The sequence below is a fragment of the Gopherus evgoodei genome, chromosome 18 (genome assembly GCF_007399415.2).
Source record: "Gopherus evgoodei ecotype Sinaloan lineage chromosome 18, rGopEvg1_v1.p, whole genome shotgun sequence".
NCBI classification, from domain to species: Eukaryota; Metazoa; Chordata; order Testudines; family Testudinidae; genus Gopherus; species Gopherus evgoodei.
In genome coordinates this window covers 20,827,810-20,851,601 of record NC_044339.1, presented here as the reverse complement: position 1 = coordinate 20,851,601, position 23,792 = coordinate 20,827,810, and the positions used below count along the sequence as shown (strand labels likewise).

Sequence of the window (23,792 nt, the reverse complement as noted above, 5' to 3'; positions counted from 1 at the left end):
TTAGCCCGAGTCAGCTGGCACAGGCCAGCCACAGAGTTTTAATCCAGCTGCAACCACTAGACCACACTTTCTAGCAGTTGTAGCAATGCCAGTGGCTCAGAATAGTTCTAGGGACAGGCAAGAGAACTGACTCTCCTCTTATTTCCTTTCTGAGGTGGGGGTGGAGCTCTATACCCGGAGCCGCCTCAAACGTTCCTATCTCCAACGGCATCTCGGCTGGCGGGTGCTGCTTGTGCTTGATGGGAGGCCAGGAGGCAGGCTAGTGATATGCCCACATGGGGATGTTTTGGAGAATGACTTTAGGAGAGAGCTGCTGCTGTTAATGGGGCAATGATGTGACATAGCAAGTCAGCTCAGCGTGGCAGGGTCAGTGGTGCTCGTCTGATGTTACTGTCTTTGATAAGCAGAGGATACCAAGGTGGAAGAGAAGGAGCAGAGTGAGACTCAGCAAAATGGTGAAAAAGAGGAAGAGGAGGATGGGAAGAAGGAGGATAAAAATATGAACTTTAGATTCATGTTCAACATTGCTGATGGTGGCTTTACAGGTAACGGTTTGGGGCTGAGACAGAGCATCCCAGTCACTTTTAAAGGGTTTGCATGCGAAAGCTGCACAGTCTTTGCACATGTTCTCTGCATATTCAGTTAAAGAGGATTTGAGCCTGACAGTGCTTTAAAATAATGGAGTTCCAATCCCAGAACACAATGCCAGGTCCTCGCTCTGTGCTGGTAGTCACGGGCTGCTGGGAAAAGCGCAGCTCAGGGAACTGGCTTGAGTTTTCTACTGCGTTGGTCTGTGATGCTACAGTAATCACCAGCCTTGTTTATCATGTGAGTCATTCTCACCTCAGCATTTGCGGCACTGTGTACTCAGCTCAGATTTTATAAAGTATACCTGAGTGACTATTAAAACTCCACAGAATATCGGAACAGGAACCACTACAAGAACCAAATCTGCTTTATTCCAGTTATGCTCGCTGTTAACTTCTTGTATTTCACTAGGCTTGGCCTGAGAAGCTAGACTGGTCAGGTTGATGTTCTCTTTATACTCCCTTTCATTTTCTGACCTTCGTTATATTGGGGTTGCAGATGCTGCAAAGGAATGTTTGAAATATTTTTTTCACTGAAAGCATTCGCTGGGTTAATTCAGGTCAGCATGTCCATTCAGATTCATATTTTTAATACAGGCACCAGGCATCCTACATTTTGAGCCTAAACAGTTTGACCTTTTCCATAGCTGCATACTGAAAAAGAGCTCCAGTCCCGAGGAGTGATTGCATCACTGGTCAGCCCCAAGCATCACTGGGATTTTCTGTCAGTTCCTTTTTCTTGACAAGCCTCTCAGGCCTGCCCCAAGTGCAAGTTATGATGTCACAGTTGTCATAGCATCCACTGTAACCCTAGTCTGTGCATCCCATGGCACTGAAGGAATCATTAACATCAAACCTTAAGCCAGCGTGGAGTCCTCTGGGCTTCTAGGGGACACCGTGTGCGTCCCTTTCCAAAGTGGGCCCTGGACTAGAGACTGTCTTTGGTAATGAAGTCCACTCTCCAGGTTGAGAGAGAACCTCCCTCTTCTCTCCATGGCCTGTTCCTAATGCTTAGGGATGGCACCATCAACCATGTGATTAAATCTACTGCCCACCAGCTGCATGTCAGGGCTTGGAATGCTTGTAGGCATGCCTGAGTAACATAACTTTAGCTGTTGTCATCTAGCTCTAGGGTCATGAGTTTTCTAGGGGAAGGGGTCTTTCCTCTTTGCTCACTTAAAAGTATCTATAGCTGTCATTGCTAATGAGCTGGCAGCTTTCTATAGCCAGTGATCTGTCCTTCCTAAAGGGAGCAAAGCTGCTCAGAATAAGAAGGTAGAAGATGTGGTGTTTGTGAGACCTGTGATTTGGTTCTAAGGTGTCAGTTGACGATGCCATTAACTGAAATGGGTCAAAGGCTACATATAGGTATATCTCCATATATACTATCTCATAGAACTGGAAGGGATCCTGAAAGGTCATTGAGTCCAGCCCCCTGCCTTCACCAGCAGGACTAAGTACTGATTTTGCCCCAGATCCCTAAGTGGCCCCATCAAGGACTGAACTCACATCCCTCGGTTTAGCAGGCCAATGCTCAAACCACTGAGCTATACCTTCCCCTTTTTTTAAAAAGGAATGGAAGGCTTGAGTCAAGTGGCTGCAGGCATGAATACGTCTCTTGGCCAGTCCTGCCTTGCCCTCTAGCAGCACGTAGGCTCTCGTGCTGCTGGCTGAAGGTGGCTCTGCTTTGCCTTCTCAGAGTTGCACACGTTGTGGCAGAACGAGGAGAGAGCTGCCGTCTCCTCAGGCAAGATCTATGACATCTGGCACCGGAGACATGACTACTGGCTGCTGGCGGGAATTGTTACGTATCTTTGAACTTGTAGTGAGAGCCCTTGCCACTATGGACAGGGAGGTGACCGGAGAGGCTGGGCCACCGCGGGGTGATGGGGGTGGTGATCAGCATGAGCGAGATCTGAGGAGACTCCCCTCCTGAGTGCTGGTCTTGACTCTGACACCAGCTCCCTCTCTAGTGTTGGGCAGGTTGTTTAACTGCCCTGAGTCGTTGGCACCCAGGGACGACAGTCGGAGTGCTGTGCTGGTTACTTAGTGCTGTGCTTTGAAGATGATGAGAGCTGGGTGTCACTAAGCAAACTCCCCAGGCTACCCAACGAGATTGCAGTTGGGGATCTGGTCTTTTCCCTTAACACCCTCCCTGCACCCAGCCACGGCTATGCCCGCTGGCAGGACATCCAGAACGACCCACGCTACGTGATTCTGAATGAGCCGTTCAAGTCGGAGATACACAAGGGGAACTACCTGGAGATGAAGAACAAGTTCCTCGCCCGCCGGTTCAAGGTGAGCCTGGAGGGAAGGTGCCCCTCACTTGAGGAGGGCAAGTGGAGCTGTGCCCGAGGGTGGGGAGTGGGCTGCAGTCTCGTGGGCATGTCTGGCAGCCTGAAGAGAGCCAAAGAGCATAAAGTGTCCAGCAGGGAGCCCGTGGCACCAGACAGATTCATAGGGAATGGGCTGCAGACAGCCCCTGACCCCACGTGCTGCTTATCCTGGATGGAGTGGCAATGAACCACTGCAATGAGACTCTTGCCTAGCAGCTTACCTAGGCCACGGGCCTCTTGTCAGGTATCGGGCCCATGGAGTGGGTTCCCCTGGGCTGGTTTTGGGAGCTGAGCATCGTCCCCACTCACTCAGCTCTTACTGAGCTCAGCAAAAGGAACTGCTGTGGCTTTGCGTGAACTTCCATGGGTATAAATCAACTGTCCTCTGATGTTCAGCGTCTAACGGGGCCGCCTACCAGATCCCTGCTCTGTAGCCCAGGTGGAAGTGAGTTAAAGCTGTTGCCATCCGCTTGCCACGGGCTGGCCTCTGCGCGGTGAGTCAAGGGGTCTCCATCTGATTCTTAGTGGCCAGGTGTCTATGCCACCAGTCAGAGCAGCTGGCACTAACCGCCCCTCCGTCTGAGCCACAGCAGCGTCTGAGGATTGGCTAAGCCCCCAGACTGACCCCTCAGCCTCCACTTTGGTGAGATGGAAAAGCCTAAGGGGGAGGGGAAAGTCTGCTCCCCCCTCAGTGGCTGCTGGTCCCTCCCCATGTCAGACAAGTGGGGCAGTCAGAGGGCTGGAGCGTTGGCTGGAGTGAATCAGCATAGCCAGCGCAGCGCCGATTTATCCCCGCCAAGGATCCAGCCCTGACTCTTCTCTGGTTGTGTCTCAGTTGCTGGAGCAGGCCCTGGTGATAGAGGAGCAGCTGCGAAGGGCCGCATATCTCAACATGAGCCAGGACCCCAGTCACCCGGCCATGGCACTGAACGCCCGTCTGGCTGAAGTGGAGTGCCTTGCCGAAAGCCACCAGCATCTCTCCAAAGAGTCCCTGGCTGGGAACAAGCCTGCCAACGCTGTCCTGCACAAAGGTTTGTTGCCGCTGTCTAGTCTGCTCCCTCCCTTGTTGCCTCACTAGCCAAGGCCGAGAGGTGTGCCAGCTGCACGGGCTCTCTGGGGCTGCGGCATTCCCAGCTGACTTGCAGGGGGAGTGGTCCTGGCATGGGACAGAGAGACAATAAATCCGACTGGGAGGAAGTGATTGGCTGGTGTTTCTGTCTCACAATGTTCCCCTGGCCTGGAGCTGGCCATGTCCCTCTGACCTTTGACCACAGGGACTGTAGCCATTTGTGAGGGCGTCCAGGGCAGGAGCAGAGGGGAAATGTCAGTGTGCGGTGGGTCGATTCTCTTGGCTCCAAGGTTGCCAAGGGGAGATCGTCTTCCCAGGGCAGAAAAGACATGACATAGACCTGAAATGAGTCCTGCTTGTGACGCTCAGCAACAACCCCCTAATGAGGGACTGCTCGCCAGGTGGTGGTGTCCGGGGAGTCCTGGTTGCGTATCCCCCTGGCAACCCCAGGGATTGCATTGCACCCCTAAGCCTAGGGAGACGGAGAATAGCAGAGAAGTGAGGCGTTCTCAGCCTGTGTCCATACAGAGGTGCCCTGGCACAGAGGCACCTCTCAGAAGATCACAGTGGCCGCACTGTGTGTGTGGTTGAGGTCACCATCCTGAACCTGAGTGTAGCTTTGCAGCCGTTCCTATTGGCAGGTAAAGAGGCATTTACTCGCACGGCTTGTTAACCAGCCACAGGCAGCCCCTGCCTTGGGGCTGTAAGAGCAGCACCCGGTGCCCCGTTTGAATCTGGTGCATTGATTTGGAGCAGATCCTGCCTAGCACAGGGTGTTGTGAGGGTATTTTCATAGTTCCCCACCCAGCCAGGGTAACCAGGAACGTGCTTTTCACCTGCTCACAAATGTGCACGCGCTCAGGAGAGAAAATTCCATGCGTGGCTGGTCAGGACTGAAGCCCAGAGTTAACAGAGATGAACAGACCCAGGCCTGGATGAGTCAGTCTGACGGAGACTGAGTTTGGAACCAACCACCAGCAACCTGGATTGTTCCAAAAATCAGCAACGGCTTGCAATCCGGGGGCTCTGAGGACCAGTGTCTTCTGGCAGCAGTGCCCATGGGGACACTTGCTTCTCTGGAGGTACATGGTTAAAGCAATGGCAAAAAACTCTGCGGGACTTCCACCCCCAAATCCTCCCTTCGTTTTCCTGACGGCCCGAGGACAGGATCTTACCTCCCCTGAACCATTACAGGATGGGGTTAAAGTGTTCAGGGATACTGGCCCAGGCAGTCCAGAAGTGACCGTAAAAGCAGGGGATGTTCCCTTCCTGTTCCAAACCATCCCCCAGGAACAGAACATGCGTCTTCTCCCCAAGTCTGGATCTTCCTGCAGGGTCTCCCTGTCTCTTCCCCGTGTTCCCTCTGGTGGGAGAGTCTCACCCAGGACTCTGGTGGAGTTAACAAGGCATGTTTACCCAGCAGCTCTGAGCAGGGCATTAGCTCCTGCTAACAGGGTGGGTCAGTGTAAGAGTCTTTCATCCCTTGGCAGGGCCATGGATCCTGCCAGCCTGATGCAGGCAGCTCTGGGTGATAACAGCTCAGCAGCTCTGCTGATTCATGAGCTGTCAATGCAGAAATAGTCACTTGCATAAACTGCAGCTAATTCTGCCGTAGCTAGGACCACTGGAGACTGGTGAGGAGTGTGCAGGGGCAAAGGACGGAGCAAGTGCTGCTCCCTGGTGCTACATAGGGGTGCCCAGCCAGAGACTGACACAGTCCATGTCAGAATTTGGTGTGCAAATGTGATGGAATGCGAGAGCAGAGAGGGCAGAATGTAGCTTGTTTGCCAGACACAACACAGGGGGCTCTGAGCAGCAGTTAGCTATCCAGGACCCTTACTGTCATAATCTTCAGATCCCAGCCAAGGGCCATTACCATAACATCCCACGGGAGCAAATCAGCACTTCGATGGGGGACACGGATCTGAGCTGTGGATGGGAAAACGGTGGAAAAGTTCTGCCATTTACAAGGACACAAGAAAAATACAAGTAGCCAAGTATGGGCAGAAAATGAACTAGGCTGGCAGCAGCTCCCAGATATGCAAATACCTGTTTGCTGCCGTATCTGGAGAGCCAGGCAGGAAGGCGGGTGGCTGATGAGAGAGCTGCTCTCCCTTGGGCTCGGAGGGGGCAGTTTGTAGAAGTAGATGGGCACATGGTTTACAGAACTGCTGCTGCACATGGCTTCAGGCAGGTGCTGCTCTGGAGCAGTTAGAGAGGCCCAGAGCTTGGGGGATTCTGACATTAGCTGAGATTGAGGGAGATGGTTCGGGGTGCAATTAGGAGGGCACAAAGCGTGTGGAAATCACTTCCTTTCAGCACAGCAGTGTGCGGCGAAGGAGGTGCAGGCATTTGGCATGTGTGGAGAACAACGCCGCCATATGCCCACTCAAACTTCAAATCTGTGTCCCTCTCTGCAAACTGATCTCTGAACCCCACCAGCTTTCCCTGTACAGCTCCCGTGTCTCCTCTCCTCCAGGGTCCAAGACATGTCACCGTATTTTCACCCCCGACGTAACCTCACTGGAATCAGTTAGTCCCTTCTGCTCCCCCCAGGATCCCTCGCTCAGCGTGGGAGACCAGATTTCTTAGCTACACTGGGTGTAATCGGTATGTCTGTGTTGCAGTTCTGAACCAGCTCGAGGAGCTGCTGAGTGACATGAAGGCGGATGTGACCCGCTTGCCGTCCATGCTGTCCAGGATACCACCAGTCGCCGCTCGCCTGCAGATGTCGGAACGGAGCATACTGAGTCGTCTCACTAACCGAGGAGGGGACCCCACAGTCCAGCAGGTCAGAGAGAGCTGAAAATAAGCACGGGGGCCTGGGCAGCTTGGGCAATCTGGCTTATGCTAGCGCAGTTGTTCAGTCTGGTGATCTGCATGGAGAGTCCCTTGGAAAGCATCTCAGTATGGTGCAGTGTTAGGGAGTTAATCGGCAGAGGATGGCTACATTGACCTAACAGGCCCTTTCCATCTCTAACTTCCGTGGGCCGTGTCCTGCGCTCCTTATGTAGGCCAAACAGCTCCTCCTCTTCCCAGGTCTCCCACGGCCAGCACAGTGGTGTCTGCGCAAAGCTCTCTTTGGAGACTCCGGGGCATTTTGTCTGAGCAGAAGTGAAGTAGTTAGGCTGGGACATGTCCCGGTGACTCCAGTGTGCATCATGCAGAGAGAGCAGGCTGGTTATCTGGGGATCAGCATAGCTGTTATTTTCTCCTGTTTCTCCAGGGCTCCTTTGGGTCCTCCCAGCTCTATAACAACAACTTTGGGCCAAACTTCCGAGGTCCTGGACCAGGTGGGATTGTCAACTACAGTCAGATGCCGCTGGGACCTTACGTGACCGGTAGGTTGAGATTTCTCGCAGCCTCTTTCTCTAACTGCAGAAATTAAAGTGGCAAAGTTCAGTGGGCCACAAGCAAAGCCAAAGACCACTGGGCAAGCAAGATGTTTTCTCTCTTATCAATAGATATTTAGCCGTTTCCAAGATTTTCCTCTGCAGTTCTTATTCCCACCTGAGGTAAGGCCATGCTTATTACTATCTGCTAAACGTATCGTATTGTCCCATCTCTCAGGCGCTGCCTAGTAACATGATTCACTCTGAGTGTCAGCAAATCACAAGGTGGAAGGAGTTAATAAATCCAGAATGTTCAGGAGCGTCTAGTTCGTGTTGTCTCCTTGAATGGCAGTAGCCCGGCTGCCTCTTTGACACGGCCCCTAGTCATGCTGCTGCAGCAGCACATACGAAGTGTTATATGGCCTCGTGGTAAAAGCACAGGGTTCACAAAGGCACATGTGCTGCTGGGCAGGTCATTGCTCCAGGCACAGTCAGCTCCGGGGGTGGTCCTCAGAGAGCAGCTGTAATTGGTACAGTTGCTGAGGAGATGCTGGAGTGAAATGATGGATCCACTCTTGGGTTCTGACCAGCCGTCCCACGTCCTTGCATCCACTAATGCCAGCGAGCAGTGGTGCCTGTGTGTTTAGCGAAGCTCTTTAGTTTGATGGCGTCAGACAGGGGAGCAGCCTTTCTATCAGCACCATTCACAAAGTAACAGAGCTCCTAGGGCACAGGCCTTATTGCTAGTGGCGCACGTTACGAAATAGCTAGCTCCAGCTCTGTAAGGATAATGAACATCAAACTCCCCTGCAGTTCTAAGTCGGTACGGAGAATGTTTGCAAGAGCCTTGGGCTCCAGGCACCAGTGCAGCAAGCTGGTGCTTGGGGTGGCCCATGGAAGGGGGTGGCACATCTGGGTCTTCGGCAGCAATTTGGCGGCAGGTCTCTCAGTCCCTCGCGGAGGGAAGGACTGGCCACCGAATTGCCGCCGAAGAAGGAAAGCAGCCGCCAATCGCTTGGGGCAGCAAAAAAGCCGGAGCCAGCCCTGAGGGGGCTCATTTCAGACTCACCATTTTGGTTGCTTGTTGTTTTTTTGATAACATGTCTAGGGAAATGTCCTGTTCTTCTTGTAGGCGTAGTTATGCTCATGCTTGTGATGCTAGGTCATGGCTAGGCTAGCAGCTAGTGAATTCACTACACTGGGAATTGACATCTTTTGGTTTCTGGAATCTCTGTATTTTGTTCTCTTTGCATAGAATAGTTTTCCCTGTTCTCATGATATTTCCTCAAATCAAACCTCACATTCCCTTCTGCTTCTGAAGAAAGGAAGTTCCTAGACTGATGTGCCATGTTGCCTTGAGAACGTATTTATGTAGAAATATCATGTGTACTTTTGCATGGAACCTGTCTGGTGTCATCCCTTCCAAATTCCAGGTCAGGACTTTGGAAAGCCTAAAGGAGAGCCAGCTCCCAGAGAATCCATCCCAAGTTTTACTCTGAGTTCAGTCAGTGCTGAATTGATGAGGTTGGCATTGCACAGATATTGGAGAAGCTCAACACCATGATGTGAGCTCTCAGTGCAGAGGGTCTGTCAGTGAGACATGCCGTACAGCCAGTCTTCTTTTTTCAGGGCCCTGCATCTATTTACATTTTCCTCCCTCTCCCTTGGTTTGTGTCGTTTCTGAGCTACTAATTAGTGCATTAACGAACACACCAGTCACAGCAACACAGGAGGCTCTGCCATCCATTTCTGCCTTGCAGTTTTACCATGGTGGCGTTGAACTCACCTTAGATCTCAACTGAAATGCAAAGGAGTCTTCAGCAAATAACCCAAGCTCTGGGAAAACACTTACTGCCCCAGAGGATTCAGCCTGTCGCTTGGTGCGGTCATGTCAGATGACAATAGGAATCGTCAGTCAGCAAGCAGTCTTTAGCCAGGATAATTCACGCTTTGCAAGGATCATTCGAGTACGTTTCCTCTCCTGTCCTCCTCCCTGCAGCGTTCTGTGTCACTGCGGGTGGGCTGGAAGCCAGGCAGCACTCCGAGGATATGGCTGGGAGCCTGACTTATGCTAGTGCACGTAAAACAGCGGTGTAGACAGTGCAGATCAGGCTCGCCACCTGAGTTCAGACCTAGCTGCTGCCCCAGCGGCAATGTCCACACTGCTTCTGTTAGTGCATTAGCCCAGATGGCGCTAGGGTGAGTCTGTCTACCTGGGCTGAGCGGCTCGCTTTTCACGGCTGGGCACACACACCCAAAGGTGCTGGGAGGCTAGCCCCCTCTCAGAGCGCTGCTGGGTCTTATCTGTGAGGCCATTCTTCAGCGCTCTCTGAGGCACTGCTTCAGGGACTGCCTGGGACAGCTTTGGATTATCCTACTTGATTCCTGACCATGAGCCTGATCCTGGTCCAAATCAAGAGTTAGCAGCATGCGTCACCTTTTCTCTGCACACAGCTCCCATTCCATACACAATGGGATGGGCCTCACAGGTGGCTGAGGCCATTTTCAATGTCTTTGTTTTGCAGTTTCCTCCTAGACCCAGGAAATGAGCTCCTGTAAAGTATCCAGTGGCAGGGCAGAGCTCCCTGGCCACGTGGCCAAGCCTGGCCAGGCATCATAACTTTATATGAAAATAGAATGAAACTCAACACATAGTGACTGGTTCCTGACGATGAGACCCAGAAATTATCCATCAGCAATGCCCCTGCTAGCCAAAGGCTGCCAGTGTCGCCTGGAAGCACTTTCCAGTTGATGAGCTCCACTCCCCCAGAAATGGTTCCCTACACTACTAGATCCTTTAAGGTTACATTTCTTAACAGTGGCTCATCTAATGACATAATATGTCATGTGAGAACTGCCTATGGAGAGCGTCTTCCTTTGCAACCACCCTTGCCCATCCTGCCCATGGACACAGCACTGGATGTTCTGCCCCCACAAGTGGCTGGGTTTCAGTGGTGGGCGGTATGGCCCTCTGTGGTCAGTGTGTGAGACATAGAATCAAAGGATTGGAAGGAACTTCGAGAGGTTGTCTAGTCCAGTCCCCTGCACTCCAGGCAGGTCTAAGTATTATCTAGACCATCTCTGACAGGTGTCTGTCTAACCGGCTCTTAAAAACCTCTCACAATCTCCCTAGGCAACTTATTCCAGTGCTTAACTTCCAGTTAGGAAGTTTTTCCTAATGTCCACCCTAAACTGCCCGTGCTGCAATTTAAGGCCACATGCAGGGAGCAAAGCAGCTTCAGGGATGGAAAGGACTCTCCAGAACAGCTGCTACTTGTGAAGGTGCTAAATCAGGCTATTTCTGAGAGCGGTTTGTTCTTCTCAGTTGTCCAGACCGAGTCCTGACGATTGCCGTCCCCAGGGGCCATTCCCTCCGAGCCTTCACCATTGTGTTCGTTCCTGCTCACAGGCTCACCTTTTATCGAGCGCTACAGTTTGACTATTCAGCTCCTGCTTGAGATGGCTGAGAGTTCAAAATGTGCCTCTCTCCCCTTGGCCGGGCCAGCTGCCTGCTCAGGGCCATTGATGGCAGTTTTGACAAGCCAGCATGCTTCTAGCATTCCTAGCCGTGAGCTGGAGTGAGCAGTGGAGCTGTGTGCACTGGGCCATAAGCACCTTATTGTGTAAATGTTGCATTTGCCTTGCTAGCGGGTGGTGCTTATATGTGAACAGAACACAGACGTGTGTGCACGCGGGTGCTGGGCTAGGGGAATGCAGCTGGTGTGCTTGCTTCTAAGAATGTTTCCTTTAGGTTGGCAAGTGGCCCTGCCTTCTCTGCTCCTTGGGGTCAGTCACGCCCGCTTTGCCATCACTTTGCACTGCGTTTCTGTGCACGTCCTAGCCAACACGACAGGGAGGGGAATGGGAACCAGGTGGCCTGTAACGCATTCGCTTTTGTTCTTGCAGCAACACCCAATGGGCCGCCCTCCAGCCACCCCGATAAAAAAGTAGCAGAGTCACTGAAAGATGGTGCAGCCTTGGAACACAAGGGGAAGCTCGGTGACATCATCTGCATTGAAGACTAACTCTCAGCCCAGTGGGTGTTGGGGTCAGGGGCTGCCTTGCTCACATTTAAAGTGTTCTTCAAAACAAACCGCCACCCCCAGCCCATTTCAAGAACTTCTTAGAAGGGGATTTCATTTCCTTGTACATTTTTTGCACTTTCTTAATGAAGACTTGAAGAGTTTGTCTTGACAATGTTGGCCGAATTCTGAAGGGATTATCTAGTAACAGTATTTATGTCTCTGTTTTTATCGACATGTATCAGATTTAAAGGGAGACCGTATTGGAAGCTCTGTTTCTAGTCCAGTTACCCTAAGGTAACAGTTAGGAGCTAGGCTTAATTCTTTTCTGTAGCCTCCTAGGTTCGTTCGATTTTTATGTCTGTTTTGTGTTTGAGCAAATGCATGCACACGTCAAGCCCTTCAGCTGCTGTTCTGCTGCCAAATGTCCCATGTACGCGCAGGGAGAATGCGCCCGCTGTCCTGCCATCTCTCCATAGGCATCAAGGGAGAACACACCTGCTGTGCTGCTGGATATGCCTGGTATGTCCTCCTAGTCCACTGATCTCGCCAGCAGGGAATGGGTTAAATGATCGTGTGTTTCTCTTTCCTGACTGCTCACCGGCTCCTGGCCTGTATCAAACACACCAGTTGCCTGGCCTGTGCTGATGGATGGCAGTTTGCTGAGCTAATACACAGGTCTAGCTGGGCTAGCAGACCGCATGGGATTCAGGGGGCAAAGCCCTGGGTGCGTTAGGATGACGTGAGCTAGAGTGCGGGTGCTGTAGTTACCTCCATCGACACTGGTGGAGCAGAAAAGAAAACATGCTAGGTGAACAGCCTCCTGGGACCTTCCTGCGTGGCCCAGAGTGTGGCCTCCTGGCTTCACAGGTAACATGCAGCGCGGGGAACTGGGGCTTGTTGGTATAAACAGGAGTTTGTTTGTGTGTGGGGTTTGGTGAGCAGGTCTCTGCCTCTGGGCTGCCCTGCAGGCTGCGGGGCGCCAGGTCACTGGACGCCCCAAGCAGCCTCTCTCCCAGTCAGGTGAGCGCTGAGTTGCTGACAGTGCAGTCTTTGTTTTTATATTAGCTGAGGCCTAGGGTCTGCTGATCCATTTACTGAGCCACAGGGGTGAGGGCTTCCTTCTTACCAGGCGAGCGAATAAAAGGGCAGCCCGTCTGCCTTGCTTGCTCCCCGGCTAGCACCCAAGAGAAGAGTGTTAGATAGCAGCTTTGCTGTCACCACCTCTTTAGGGAGCCATTTTGCCCACTTTAATCTGCCTTTCACAGCACACGCCTGTGGTGACCAGCAGCGGCTTGTGTGATGAAAGCCACCCGAGGAGCCCACTGCGTGCCAGGCAAGCACTGGTGTGTGGCCATGCACGAACCAGTGCAGAGGTCTCAGGGATGGCTGTGGTGTTGCCTCTCCACCACTGCCCCCATGCACAAGCTGTTATCTCAGGTTTGTGGGGGGGGGACGGGGGACTCCACGCCCACCCAGAGCCGCCTCTTCTCCGCACGTGACATTGACACAGAGGCTGATTGCCAATGAGGCGTGTCAGGGAAGTGCTCCTGAGTCAAATGCTGCACCTCGCCATCTTCCCCCCTTGAATTCCCTCCTCACTGTGTATCCAGCTCTGCTCCTGCTGGAACCCGCGCTCTGGGCTTGATGGTTCACTGGATTCTGGAGGTTGAACTGGAGCAGAGGGAGAGGAAGCATTCGCCTCCCAGACACACAGCCCTACCCCAGCTTGGCTTGGTGAGCAGGGCTGGCTCCAGGCACCAGCTCAGCAAGCAAGTGCTTGGGGTGGCCAAGGGGAAGGGGCAGCAAGTCCCTTGGTCCTTCTCAGAGGGAAGGACCTGCCACCGAATTGCCGCCGAAGAAGAAAGCAGCACGGTGGAGCTGCCGCCGATCGCAATTGTGGCTTTTTATTTATTTTTTTTCACCGCTTAGAGTGGCAAAAACCCTGGAGCTGTCCGTGTTGGTGAGTGATTGCTGGGACAGTGCAAGACATCTGGCCTCTGGGATGGCAATCTGGGCACATCTGTCAATTGTCTCCTCTGGCCCATTCACTGCTGTTGAGAGCAGTGGCGTACACGATGCAAAAGGCTGTGGCTGGCTAGGTTTGTTACTAAGCCAGATCTCCCTGCACTGTGCCAGCTTTCAGCCTCCTCGCTCTGGGCTAAAGGCACTACAGTGGCGGTCTGCAGCACTGTAACAGTAAAAGGCACATGATGGGGAGAGCCTGAGAACAGTAGGGCCAGGATTAACTCTGCAGCAGTAGCTTTTCCCTGTCCTCTCCCGCCACAGGGCAGGCTGGCTGCCCCAGCACAATCTGACCCATGTGATGCAGGAAAAAGAACGGCTGTCAGGGCTCCCGCCCAGCTCCTGGCAGCCCCGGAACAGGCCTGTAAGGGGTACCAGTGTCCCCCACAGGGAAGGCGAATGCAGCGTGCACTCTGGAGATGGGGATACATGCACTAATGGGTGAAATGCATTCTGGAATCGCCGGGCACTGAGACCCAGCTGCTGGAAGCAGACACTGAAGGGCGTTGCAAACATTAGCCTCGTCTCTGCAGGCAGGCCCCAGTCTAGTGCAGAAGCAGCCAATGCACTGTGACCTGCCTCTCTATTTTGTGGCAAGAAGATTTTTAATGAGTGCAAAGGCTTCTAATGGAGGGGAAATTAGCAACGCTCATAGTTCATATCTCTGATGTTTACAGAGCTACCAGTGTGTTCTTCTGTCCAAAATTTGTTTGTGATGGTTCCCTCCTGAATGGCTAGAGTTCCTGTAGCAGTGTTTGGTTTGGTTTTGTTTGGGGTAAGATTACTTGGCACTAAGCTGTGTTTGAACCATTTCCATTCACCCCCCCCCCCCGACTGCCCATCACCTCCCCGCTCCCCAGGTCCAAATGAGATTAGAGTTTTAAAAGGCTCTCACGGCTGGTTATGCTAAACTAGCTAAAAATCCCCTCCCCCCCAGCCTACTCACGCCACTAGGCTTTTTAACCTGCTTTTTGCTACTACGAAGTAGACTCCTCCCAGTAACTGTACCAGGGAAAGGTGCTGATGCCTGGACACTGGGGCCAGTATTAACTCCTCCCAACAATACTGTCTGCCACAGACATGATTAGGCAACAATTCTGAGCAAGCTGTGAAAGCTCCAATGACATACAGACTAAGGCAGTGAAGATTTGGGGAAATAGATTAGGGAAAACCAGAAGCATTTAAAGCTACTTCATGATTCTTGGTTTGTTATTTTGTGATACTCAATGAACTGTGCTGACCTTTTGTAGGAGCCTTTCTGGCAGCTGTAGCCAACACAAATCACATTTACTTTGTACTCTGTGTGTATCTGTTTTTGTTTTCTGTATTTTAATAAATCCTTTAAAAAAAGGAGTCAACAAAAACGTTTCCCCATTATTTTTATTCTTACAGCCTCTGCAGCAGAGTGGAAATGGGCACGGAAGGGCTGTAGGCAGCTCGGGGGGTGGTCTTCAGCCCCCATGAGTCACTTGAAACGGCAGTAGGTTACCAAGCCGTGCCACGAACGCATATTCAGGTAGGTCTGACACACTCAGTACAGTAAGAGCAGGGCTGCTGACCACCAAAGGACAATGTTCCACCTGCCCTTTCATCTCTGTCAGTACGGCAGGAGGAGTTTCCGCCTCCACGAGACAGCCAGCCTGCTCTGGGTGGGTCCATGCACAGGCTCAGGTTTTCCCTCCCCTTCGTGAGAACGTGAAAGGCTGAGAGTTGCTGACATTCCCTTCTGCCAAAGGCTCAGCACACAGGTGGTTTCTGAAAAGCGCGTTAGCAGAACTACAGGCACCCTACGGTCGGCTCTGAGACAATGGATCACCTGGGTTGCAGGCTGAAGGAGCTGAATTATTGACAGGTCCTGGACAGTAGCTGGGTGCAGAGGGGCATGCGAGCTGAGCTCTTTCTGCAGCCGCAGTGCTGAGAGGGGTTATGGCTGCTTCCCCTTCGGGGACATCAAGTCTTCCTCAAAACCTGCAGCCACAGGAACCACTTGGCGACCTGTGGCACTAGGCTGGGATTGGAGAGCAGGGGAAGCCACATGAATTGCCCCAGTAATGCCATGGCAGGGATCCAATGGACATGGGGAGGCGCTGGTATGGGATGGTGCAGGATCCCCCCCCGGGATTAATGCAGCCCAGGCTCCTCTACAGACATATTAGGCTGGTCTTTTATTTTGTCATTCCATAAATACAGTAGCTGAATATTAGTCACAATCATCTTTCAGCAGCACAATGCAGCCAGCTGGCTTTGCCTATTGTTTATGCAGTTAGAGCTAGTATAATCACAGTCCTAGAGACATCTCTCTCTCTCTCTAAAAAGAAAGTGCTTTATTTACATACAAGGATTGACCATAGGACAGGACAATAACTGGTGTTGGGTATTCACAGCTACTGGGTGCAGCGGAATTTTCCATGGTGAATAGCAGGGCTTGCTGAATGGTGGCGAAAGCACAGGAGCACACACACAACAGCCAGACCGCACCTGCTCACCCACAGTACACTCCTCGTACACAGGAACCAGAGAGAATCCCTGGGGCTAGGACACCGAGGGGTTTTCTGGTCTGACCCTCCAACAGCTCTGGGAAGGATTACTCGAGGGCCATAGGAGCAGGGGTTGGTGTCTGGGGGTGGTCCCTCCCCCTTTCATTTGAACAAGTGCAGCACTACACAGTGCCCCCTAGGGACACTGGGGCTGCAGGTAACATTAGACAAGCCAGGCAAACAACAGCCACTAACGTGCAATCGCAGGCAAGGCTGAGTCAGCACCTCACACTCTCCCGTCCCTGTGGGGAACTTTCTCTGATCATTCCTCACACAGGAGAGATTTGAACTCCTGCCTTCCACTGGGGAGCAAGCCCAACATCCTGCACTTTTCTGGGGCATTTCTGTTTGGGATTACCACCACCACACCACTAAAGGCAACTACTCACTGCGCCAAGGGCAGCCGCTACCCCAGCAGCAGGCCCTTTCGCAGGGCCCATAAGCTAGACATTTATTCGCCTGCTCACAACAGCGGGCGATCACATTCCATGTAAATATATATTTACACTGGGTTAGGAACAGGCCTGCTATGCCCCAGGGAGCAGAAGGAGCGGGGGGTCAGGGTGAAGGGTTGCAGTCATCAGTCCTGCCAAATCCTTGAGTCAGTTCTTGAAATTCAAGTGCTGAGCTTAGCGTCACTGATGGATGCGCTGGCCCAGCACTGTCAGCAGGTAACAATGACTTTGGGCATTTGGTAAAACCCGCGTGACTGCAATTCACTCACACCCAGGCCCGAAGGACCCTGCCTGGCCTCTTGAGTTCACCTTAAGGCCTGGAATCCAAGGGGCTGGTCAGAGCTGTGCAGGACTGCCATCCATGGCATGCGGCCAGTCTCTGTACCGGGTGTGCAGGCTGAGGAAGAAATGGCCCTGACGAACACTTTTGTAACAGACAAGAAGCAAGGCGCTAATGTTATTAGACTCAGCAACTCCACACTGGGCTTAAGTTATTACCAAGAAGTAAATAATGGGGTCTTTACAAACAACCACCCTCCTCCCCAAAGTCTCATGATGGTCCCAGCCCTCTGTGCTAGTGCACAGCCACTGCAGTGAACAGCTTCTGTGTTTCTAGCAGAGGGCAGGCCTGACACCTGACCTGCTTTATGGAACATACGACCGGCAGGTAGAGCAGATGCTGATCCACTGCCCTTGTTGCTGCTCACACTGGGGTGGAGTCACTGGAGAACACCCTGCACCGGGTGCTCCTGTACACGCCTACTGTGTGCGTTCAGGTAAAAGGGACCCTCTCAGGCACTTACATTACAGATTCCTATCTTTAAACTGGGGAGAATGTTCTGCAAGTGCCCAGGGGCCTAAGAAAGAAGTAACCAACCAATTTGCTCAGCTGTGCCTCCTTCCCTTGCCACCCTAGGTGCTTGGGATAGACAGGCTCAGGAGTTCCACTGCGGTTCAGCCGGGTGGGTGTGCAGCACGGGGGAGGTTATGGCCCCAGACCCTCCGCCCCAGCCTGCAGAGCTGGAGTGAGAAGGCCAAGCTGGAACTTTGGCAGGATGGTGCCGTGGCCGCCTACCTGGGTGCACAGCCCAGCACAATGAACAGAGAGCATTGAGACAGGCTCTTGCCCATCCTGCCTGCCAGAAAAGCCCGCCCCAATGCACATGCAGTGCTGCAGGGAGCTATTACCCTATGCAACTGACCCACTGCATTTTTACAGCAGCTTACAAATTGAGGCTGGATTAAAAGTTGTACAGACTCTACTAGGAAATTTAAATTCAGTAGCAACAAGCATCAGGCCTGAAAAACTGGGCAGCCACATGCACAGTCCTCAGAGCAGCATTTTGTGGCCATAACCAGGGACTGATTACAATAGGGCAGGGGCTGGGACTGGATAGTGATGGGGGAGCAGGAACAGCAGTGGCTGGGCAAGACAGCATTGCACACATTGGTCTTATGGCCCTTTGGTTACACTGGATCTGGGCACCAGTGAGGTTACAGACCCATGCTGCAGACCAGCAGAGGCAGAAGCAGGTGTCATTTCTATTCTAATTTGCAGAGTCAATCAGGAATAAACTACATGGGTGCAAATCACAATTTGGCTGTCTGCACTGGGGATTGAGCCAAGGCCTCTACCCCCTGGGCTGGGAACTAAGTTGACACAGCCTGAGCCCACATGCCTGGCTGCAAAGAGACCAGTCCCGTGGGGGGTGTAGAAATGCCTTTTTAAAATGAGCAAGACAAAAAGTGTCAGAGCGAATCAGCTTTCCACAAGTTAGCTGGTTCTCCTCCCACTGCAGTAACCTAAGGTGTTGGGAGGACACAGCTAAGGGCTGTTTTAAAATGCCTTAATGGAACCAGATCAAGCCCTGCCACTAGATGTGTGTGATTTTTTTGTGGGTTAGGTCACTGCTCTGCTAGAGAGGTTTGTGTGACCCACGTACACACACACACACACACACACACACAATCTCTGCACAAACGCCAAACAGAGGCAAGGGCATTTTCAGAGCAAGTTCTCAGCTCCTAAAGTGCTGCCTGGGGAGTGCTCTGTGCTTGGAACAGCTGCCCCTGGAAAGAGAAAAAACGGAAAAGCAGCACTGATATTTGTAAACCCTAAATCAATGCAGTCAGAGTCCTGGAAAGTGTTCACTCCTGCCAGGGAACAATGATTCCTCACCATTGTTGCATTGTCATAGTTCATAAATATTACTCTGCCTTCTCTGTGGACAATCCATATTAGATAAGTGTTGGAGTAATTCTGCACCTTAAGGTTAGGAGAAACCTAACCACATGGTAGACTACAGATAAGATTCTGTTCTAAGCTCCCAGGAGCTCTCCCCTTGTTATCGATGCAATAGTCTGAGAAAATACTGCCAACATTATACCAAAAATTGAAGTATGCGATTACTACAGTAATGCAAACTTCTGTGGCTTTTACATCTCAGACCACCTAGTGTGAAATGGCTTATCCTATAGCATCTGATTTTCCGAAGCATCCCAAAGGGATCCATCTAGCCAACAATGAAATGCAGCCACCTCTAGGGTGGAAAGTGGCATCTGTTTAACAACACCAGCAATGGTACCTGAGTTTACGACAGGAAATGAGTATGTATTTGTTGACTGTTATATTACGTTGACTCACAACATTGTAACACTTAGTCTAAATTCCTGAAAAAGTCTCCTCCTTTTTAAGATGAGCTTAATCTTTAATGGAACTGGGGAAGCTAGCAGTCTACTGAAGTAATTCATCTGGCAAGCGAGACCAAGCTATCTGCTGCTCAAATGAGTATTTCCCCCAGTGAGAGCTGTGCACATATGTCATCAGTGACGCAAGTATCTACAAATGCAGTCTGAAATTTTAGGGGAAAGTTGGTACCATATTAGGTGGCGGCCTACACAAGTCAGGCATCTGAAACAAGAATAATGATTTTGTAACACAAAAAATATTTTTTTTGTTTGCAAAGGCAAAAAGATTCTCAAAAATATGCACTACAGCTGTTCAGTCCAGTGTGCAGTATCCTCGTTACTGAGCAGCACCCGGCCACAGACCTGACACAGCCGCAAGTCTGGTGGTACATCCTCTTGGTACTGGGATTAAATAGCTTATTACCATCATTTATTGTGTGCAGCTGGTAATGATTCTCTAGGATTGTCCTCAGAACACATGTAAACTAAATCCCTGTCTGCCCTGCTCCTTTTAAAGCAACGACAGGATCACGCAGGTCGAGAGGTTGCTTACGAAATCTCTCATTCGATTCTGGGTGTTAAGGAAATCAAGCATCTAAAATTAAAGTGGAATGTTTCCTGGACAGATTAATTGAAGGTCTCTGCTCTCTTTCATACTAAGCAGTTACACTGTTTCACATGTACAATGTTTATACTAGACATTTACAACTAATCTGAAGTTTACAGTGACAACCTAGACCTGAGTGAATTACAGAGGAAATAATGAAACCTACAAGATGCTCATGTTAAAATAGCACTGCCTGCTAGAGAGAAAAGCACTAGCACAGTGAGGGATTCTTACTGGAATGCCTTCAATGCCAACACGCCACTTCTCTTCAAAGCCACAAACTGCATCCTGCACTCTGTCCTCAGCAAAACGCCAGGAAGCCCACTGAGGCCAACAGGCGCTTGGGCTGAGGACATAGCCTGTTCACAGGGAGAGAAAGCCCCCTGACTGGAACTGAGTGGGCTCAGGCCTTGTGTGATTAGCAACGCCACCTCGGAAGATCAAGATGAGGCACCAGAAAAATAAAAAAAAGCATCGAGACAAACACCCCCAACCCCAGTGCAGGCCTCGGGGAGGCTACTGAATCGTGGAGCATGAACTCTTACAGCTGCTTGCCAAGAACTTGGCTGATTCACTTTGAATACTTCAAAAAATACAATCTTCTCCAACAGAAACAAATACAGAGTGAACTAAAGAACAGAACCAGTTAGGAGATGCAAGCAGTACTCTCAAAACAGCTGTTTCTCAAAACAGCCTAGATGTTACCACATACAGTCCCCCACACTCACAGTAGCCAGATCCTTGTAAAGCCAGCATTGCTTTTGAAATGGAGACTCTAATTCTTCCAGTTAAATGGTGTATGTGTCAGATCTGAATAGTCAAGCACATTGTATAGGAGCTGGAATTAACAAAAAGCAGTGATATTCTGTGTGTGTTTGTGAAAAAAGTAGTTTCTTCTTTTAAAAAAAGGAAGCACAGAGGCCAATCATCGAGGGTAAAATCACAGCTCTGACATACCCTTCCCAATCTGTGACTCTTCTTGCATTCAAAATAAATGTTACATAATAAGCATATGTCATCTTGCAGCAACATTTTACACAATTTCTCTAACACATCTTGCCATGTTGTATTCTTTTGATGCCAATCACACTCTTCAATTGGCTTCAGTAAAGCTTAAGCAAGCAAACAAAAGGCTAGGAGTTGAGAGTGAGTCCAGGGGCCAGTAGGCACAGTTAGGATCTGTAGTCCTTTTTGCTGTATGGTTTATTGCCCAAAATACTATCAATCTCATGTATAATGGAAGAGGACAATTTTGGAAGAACCTGTACACAACAAACATACAAACAAAATCAGAATGTAAGTCAACGAGGAAGTTGTTTCAAGGTACCTAACAACCTGCAGATTTGAGCTGTCAACATACCCCAAAGCCAGCAGAGGAAAGTGGTCACTGGTGGAGTTTAAGCAGGTATTAATGACAGCACATATTATCAAGATGCACAAGATGCTCACTAATAAACTGTATTGACCAAAAGACAACACTAAAACCACCTGACAGGCACCAGCAGGGGCTGATTGACCTAGTGATGGTCACGAGCTTCCCTGCAATCACAAGTTATAGCACGGAAAAAAGCCTATAATATGCGTGACCACTTTAGAAAACAAAGGTAAACGGGAAAGCAAATCACCCAAAATCGATGGCTGAAATACATGATTTAAGAAATAAAACATGGATGTGAATTCAAGGCATTATTGATTCCTTCAGTATCGTATACTATTTGCTAACTATAAGGGTTGATGGGTTAAACAACCCATCAACCCTTCAAGTTTTCAGAATAACTTTGGTTCACTGTTATGGGAAAACATGTAATTTGCTAAGGGCCCAATCCAAAGCTCAACTGACAGCTCTCACGAAAGCTGATCCAAAGACTCAGACTTCAACTTGGTGTCATGGCTCATAAGCCCCCTCTTACTAAATTAGCCCAATGTAGTAGCCCTTGTTAATATCTGCAACACTAGTGCCGCTGCAAGACACATCCTACCTTGCACTGCTGTATTACAACAGTTGCAATATGGTTAATTTATTTTTAACAGTATAAACGCTATAAGGAGTTAGTTATTCTCAAACTCTGAGCAAGCCAAAGATCACACCTACATTTGCCAGGCTGTCTGTGGGAACTGACCTGTATTGCTCCGATATTCTCCATTAATTGGTCTGCACTGGAAGCGCCTAGCAAAACGGAGCTGACTCCTTCATTCCTCAGACACCAGGCTGGAGTGACAGAAAGGGTTAGGGGAGCTAAGTCCAGGGGGTTCAGCACAGAGCACATGGCATTCTTTACATTCATAAAACAATGCAGTGCGGACAGGGCTGGCTCCAGCGTTTTTGTTGCCCCCCGCACAATTGGCAGCACTTCACGTCATTCTTCGGTGGCAATTAGGCAGCAGGTCCTTCCCTTTGAGAGGGATTGAGAGACCCACCGCCAAATTGCCGCCGAAGATCTGGACGTGCCGCCCCTTCCCATTGGCCACCCCAAGCACTGCTCCCTCTGCTGGTGCCGGGCCCTGAGTGCAGAGCTGCAGAAGCAGCTCTTCATTCTCTGGCCACAGCTGGCCAAAGTGTCCGGAGAGTGGAAGAACTCACTGCAAGGTGTGCGTACAACCCACAGCATGTTTATGCAGCCAGGAGAGGCGGGCTGGGTGGGGGAGATGTGCCCGGGTAGGGAAGGCACCGTGGTTAGGCTTTCTCTGGCCAAGCAGGCTGGTATTTCCCTGCTCTGAAGCAACTGAACCACAGACTCCATCTGCCTCAGGCAATGACTGTCTCAGGGCGATGGTGGGCATTGAAGAGAGGAAGCGAAATTCCTGTCTCCTCAGAGCCGCTTTTCATTCGAGCAGGCACAAGAGAAGCAAGCAGTTGAGTCGGATAGTCTGGAATTCGGTATCAGTGCCAGGGAATGATGCCCCTCTGCTGCATTCTAGCGACAAAGGACAGGGGGAAGATCTCTCTCACGCTGTGTGGTTTGCAGTCCACTTACCGATGGCGAGCTGTGGCAGGGTGCATCCCAGGCGCTCTGCAATGGCTTGCAGCTCCTTCAGCTTTGCTTGCTGTCTCCTTCCCTCTTCGCTCAGGATCTTGTCTTTTAGCCACTGGTATCCCTTTGAAAAGAGGCACATTGATGGAGGCGGAAAGAGTCCTTAGCATCTGCCTCCTCCCCAGCCTGCTTCTAGAGAGGGTGCGTAACTGGCTGGGGACGCAGACTGATGGCAGCACTCGCTTGGGACCCAGGCCAGCTCCCACTGAAAGCAATGGAAAGGTGCTTCTGGGAGTCAAGGGAGTTGGCCCAGAGGCCAGTGCAGGGGGTTCTTCCATTTGAACTAGTGTCACAGACAAGTTTGGAGCTGGCGACACGGAGGGAACAATCCACATGGAAATGAGGTTTATTCTGTGTGTGTTCTATCACTCCAGCATACGGTCAAGGGACTTCCCATAAATCTCTGAGGCTATAATACAAAGATATCAAGGATTCTGAACAGTCCCCCAAACCCGTGGCTTATGCACAAGGAACATGAAGTGAAGCGGAGTTCTAGCACAGAGATCTCAGTAACGGGGTGACCCTCACACAGGAATGCTTAGCACAAGAACCAGAATGTGAGAGGTCTCCCAGGTGTGACACTGCAGCAAAATTAAACACACCTTTGCAGCAGGCGGCTCATTAAAGGAAGATCCCCTCTGACACTATATTACTTAATGCAGGTGCAGAATTCACTGAAATAGGAAACAAAAAATATACAAGGGGGAAATGTTGTGTTTTGCCTACAGTGGGGTAGCGCAGTTCACCAGAATCAACACTCTCAGCTGCCCTCCTATGATTGTGAAACCAAACTAGCCTCAACCAAGGAGACTATGTACTGGGAGGCAAGAGGATAACCCCCCCCCCCCCCATACTGGCTGCAAGATCAAAGCTCAGCTGCAAGGGGTGATAAAGAGATACCATTCCACCCACCCAGTATCTCTCACACTTCAGCCCCAACCCACAAATTATGCTGCAGCCTCTCCCTCACCTTCAGCGATGCTCTAGAGTAAGGAGGGATTCCGCCATCATATTTCCCAGAAACAATTCCACAGGCCAGCGGGGACCAGGTCATGGCACCAACCCCTGGGAAGAGAGAGAATATTTACTAATGGCACTGCAG

The 23,792-nt window shown here is 50.9% G+C and overlaps 2 protein-coding genes across 11 annotated transcripts in view; one reads left to right on the top strand and one right to left on the bottom strand.

Moving 5' to 3' along the window:
* Positions 1–13,134, top strand: part of CHD5 (chromodomain helicase DNA binding protein 5) — an 85,546-nt gene extending 72,412 nt beyond the window's left edge. For 3 of the 4 annotated variants that reach the window (XM_030537500.1, XM_030537499.1, XM_030537502.1), the window contains 7 exons: positions 408–545; positions 2,287–2,395; positions 2,753–2,885; positions 3,759–3,954; positions 6,620–6,783; positions 7,219–7,333; positions 11,231–13,134. In XM_030537500.1, the coding sequence (XP_030393360.1) occupies positions 408–545; positions 2,287–2,395; positions 2,753–2,885; positions 3,759–3,954; positions 6,620–6,783; positions 7,219–7,333; positions 11,231–11,349 (974 nt within the window). In that variant the 3' untranslated portion in view covers positions 11,350–13,134. Of the gene's footprint in view, positions 1–407; positions 546–2,286; positions 2,396–2,752; positions 2,886–3,758; positions 3,955–6,619; positions 6,784–7,218; positions 7,334–7,456; positions 7,508–11,230 lie in introns of all 4 variants that reach the window. The other variant, XM_030537501.1, reaches the window with a different exon arrangement.
* A 2,379-nt stretch (positions 13,135–15,513) lies between these two features.
* KCNAB2 (potassium voltage-gated channel subfamily A regulatory beta subunit 2) overlaps positions 15,514–23,792 on the bottom strand; it is a 117,937-nt gene continuing 109,658 nt past the window's right edge. For all 7 annotated transcript variants that reach the window (XM_030537351.1, XM_030537349.1, XM_030537352.1 and 4 more), the window contains 4 exons: positions 23,661–23,755; positions 22,634–22,754; positions 21,779–21,867; positions 15,514–20,920 (listed from right to left, as the gene is read on the bottom strand). In XM_030537351.1, the coding sequence (XP_030393211.1) occupies positions 20,831–20,920; positions 21,779–21,867; positions 22,634–22,754; positions 23,661–23,755 (395 nt within the window). In that variant the 3' untranslated portion in view covers positions 15,514–20,830. The remainder of the gene's footprint in view (positions 20,921–21,778; positions 21,868–22,633; positions 22,755–23,660; positions 23,756–23,792) is intronic.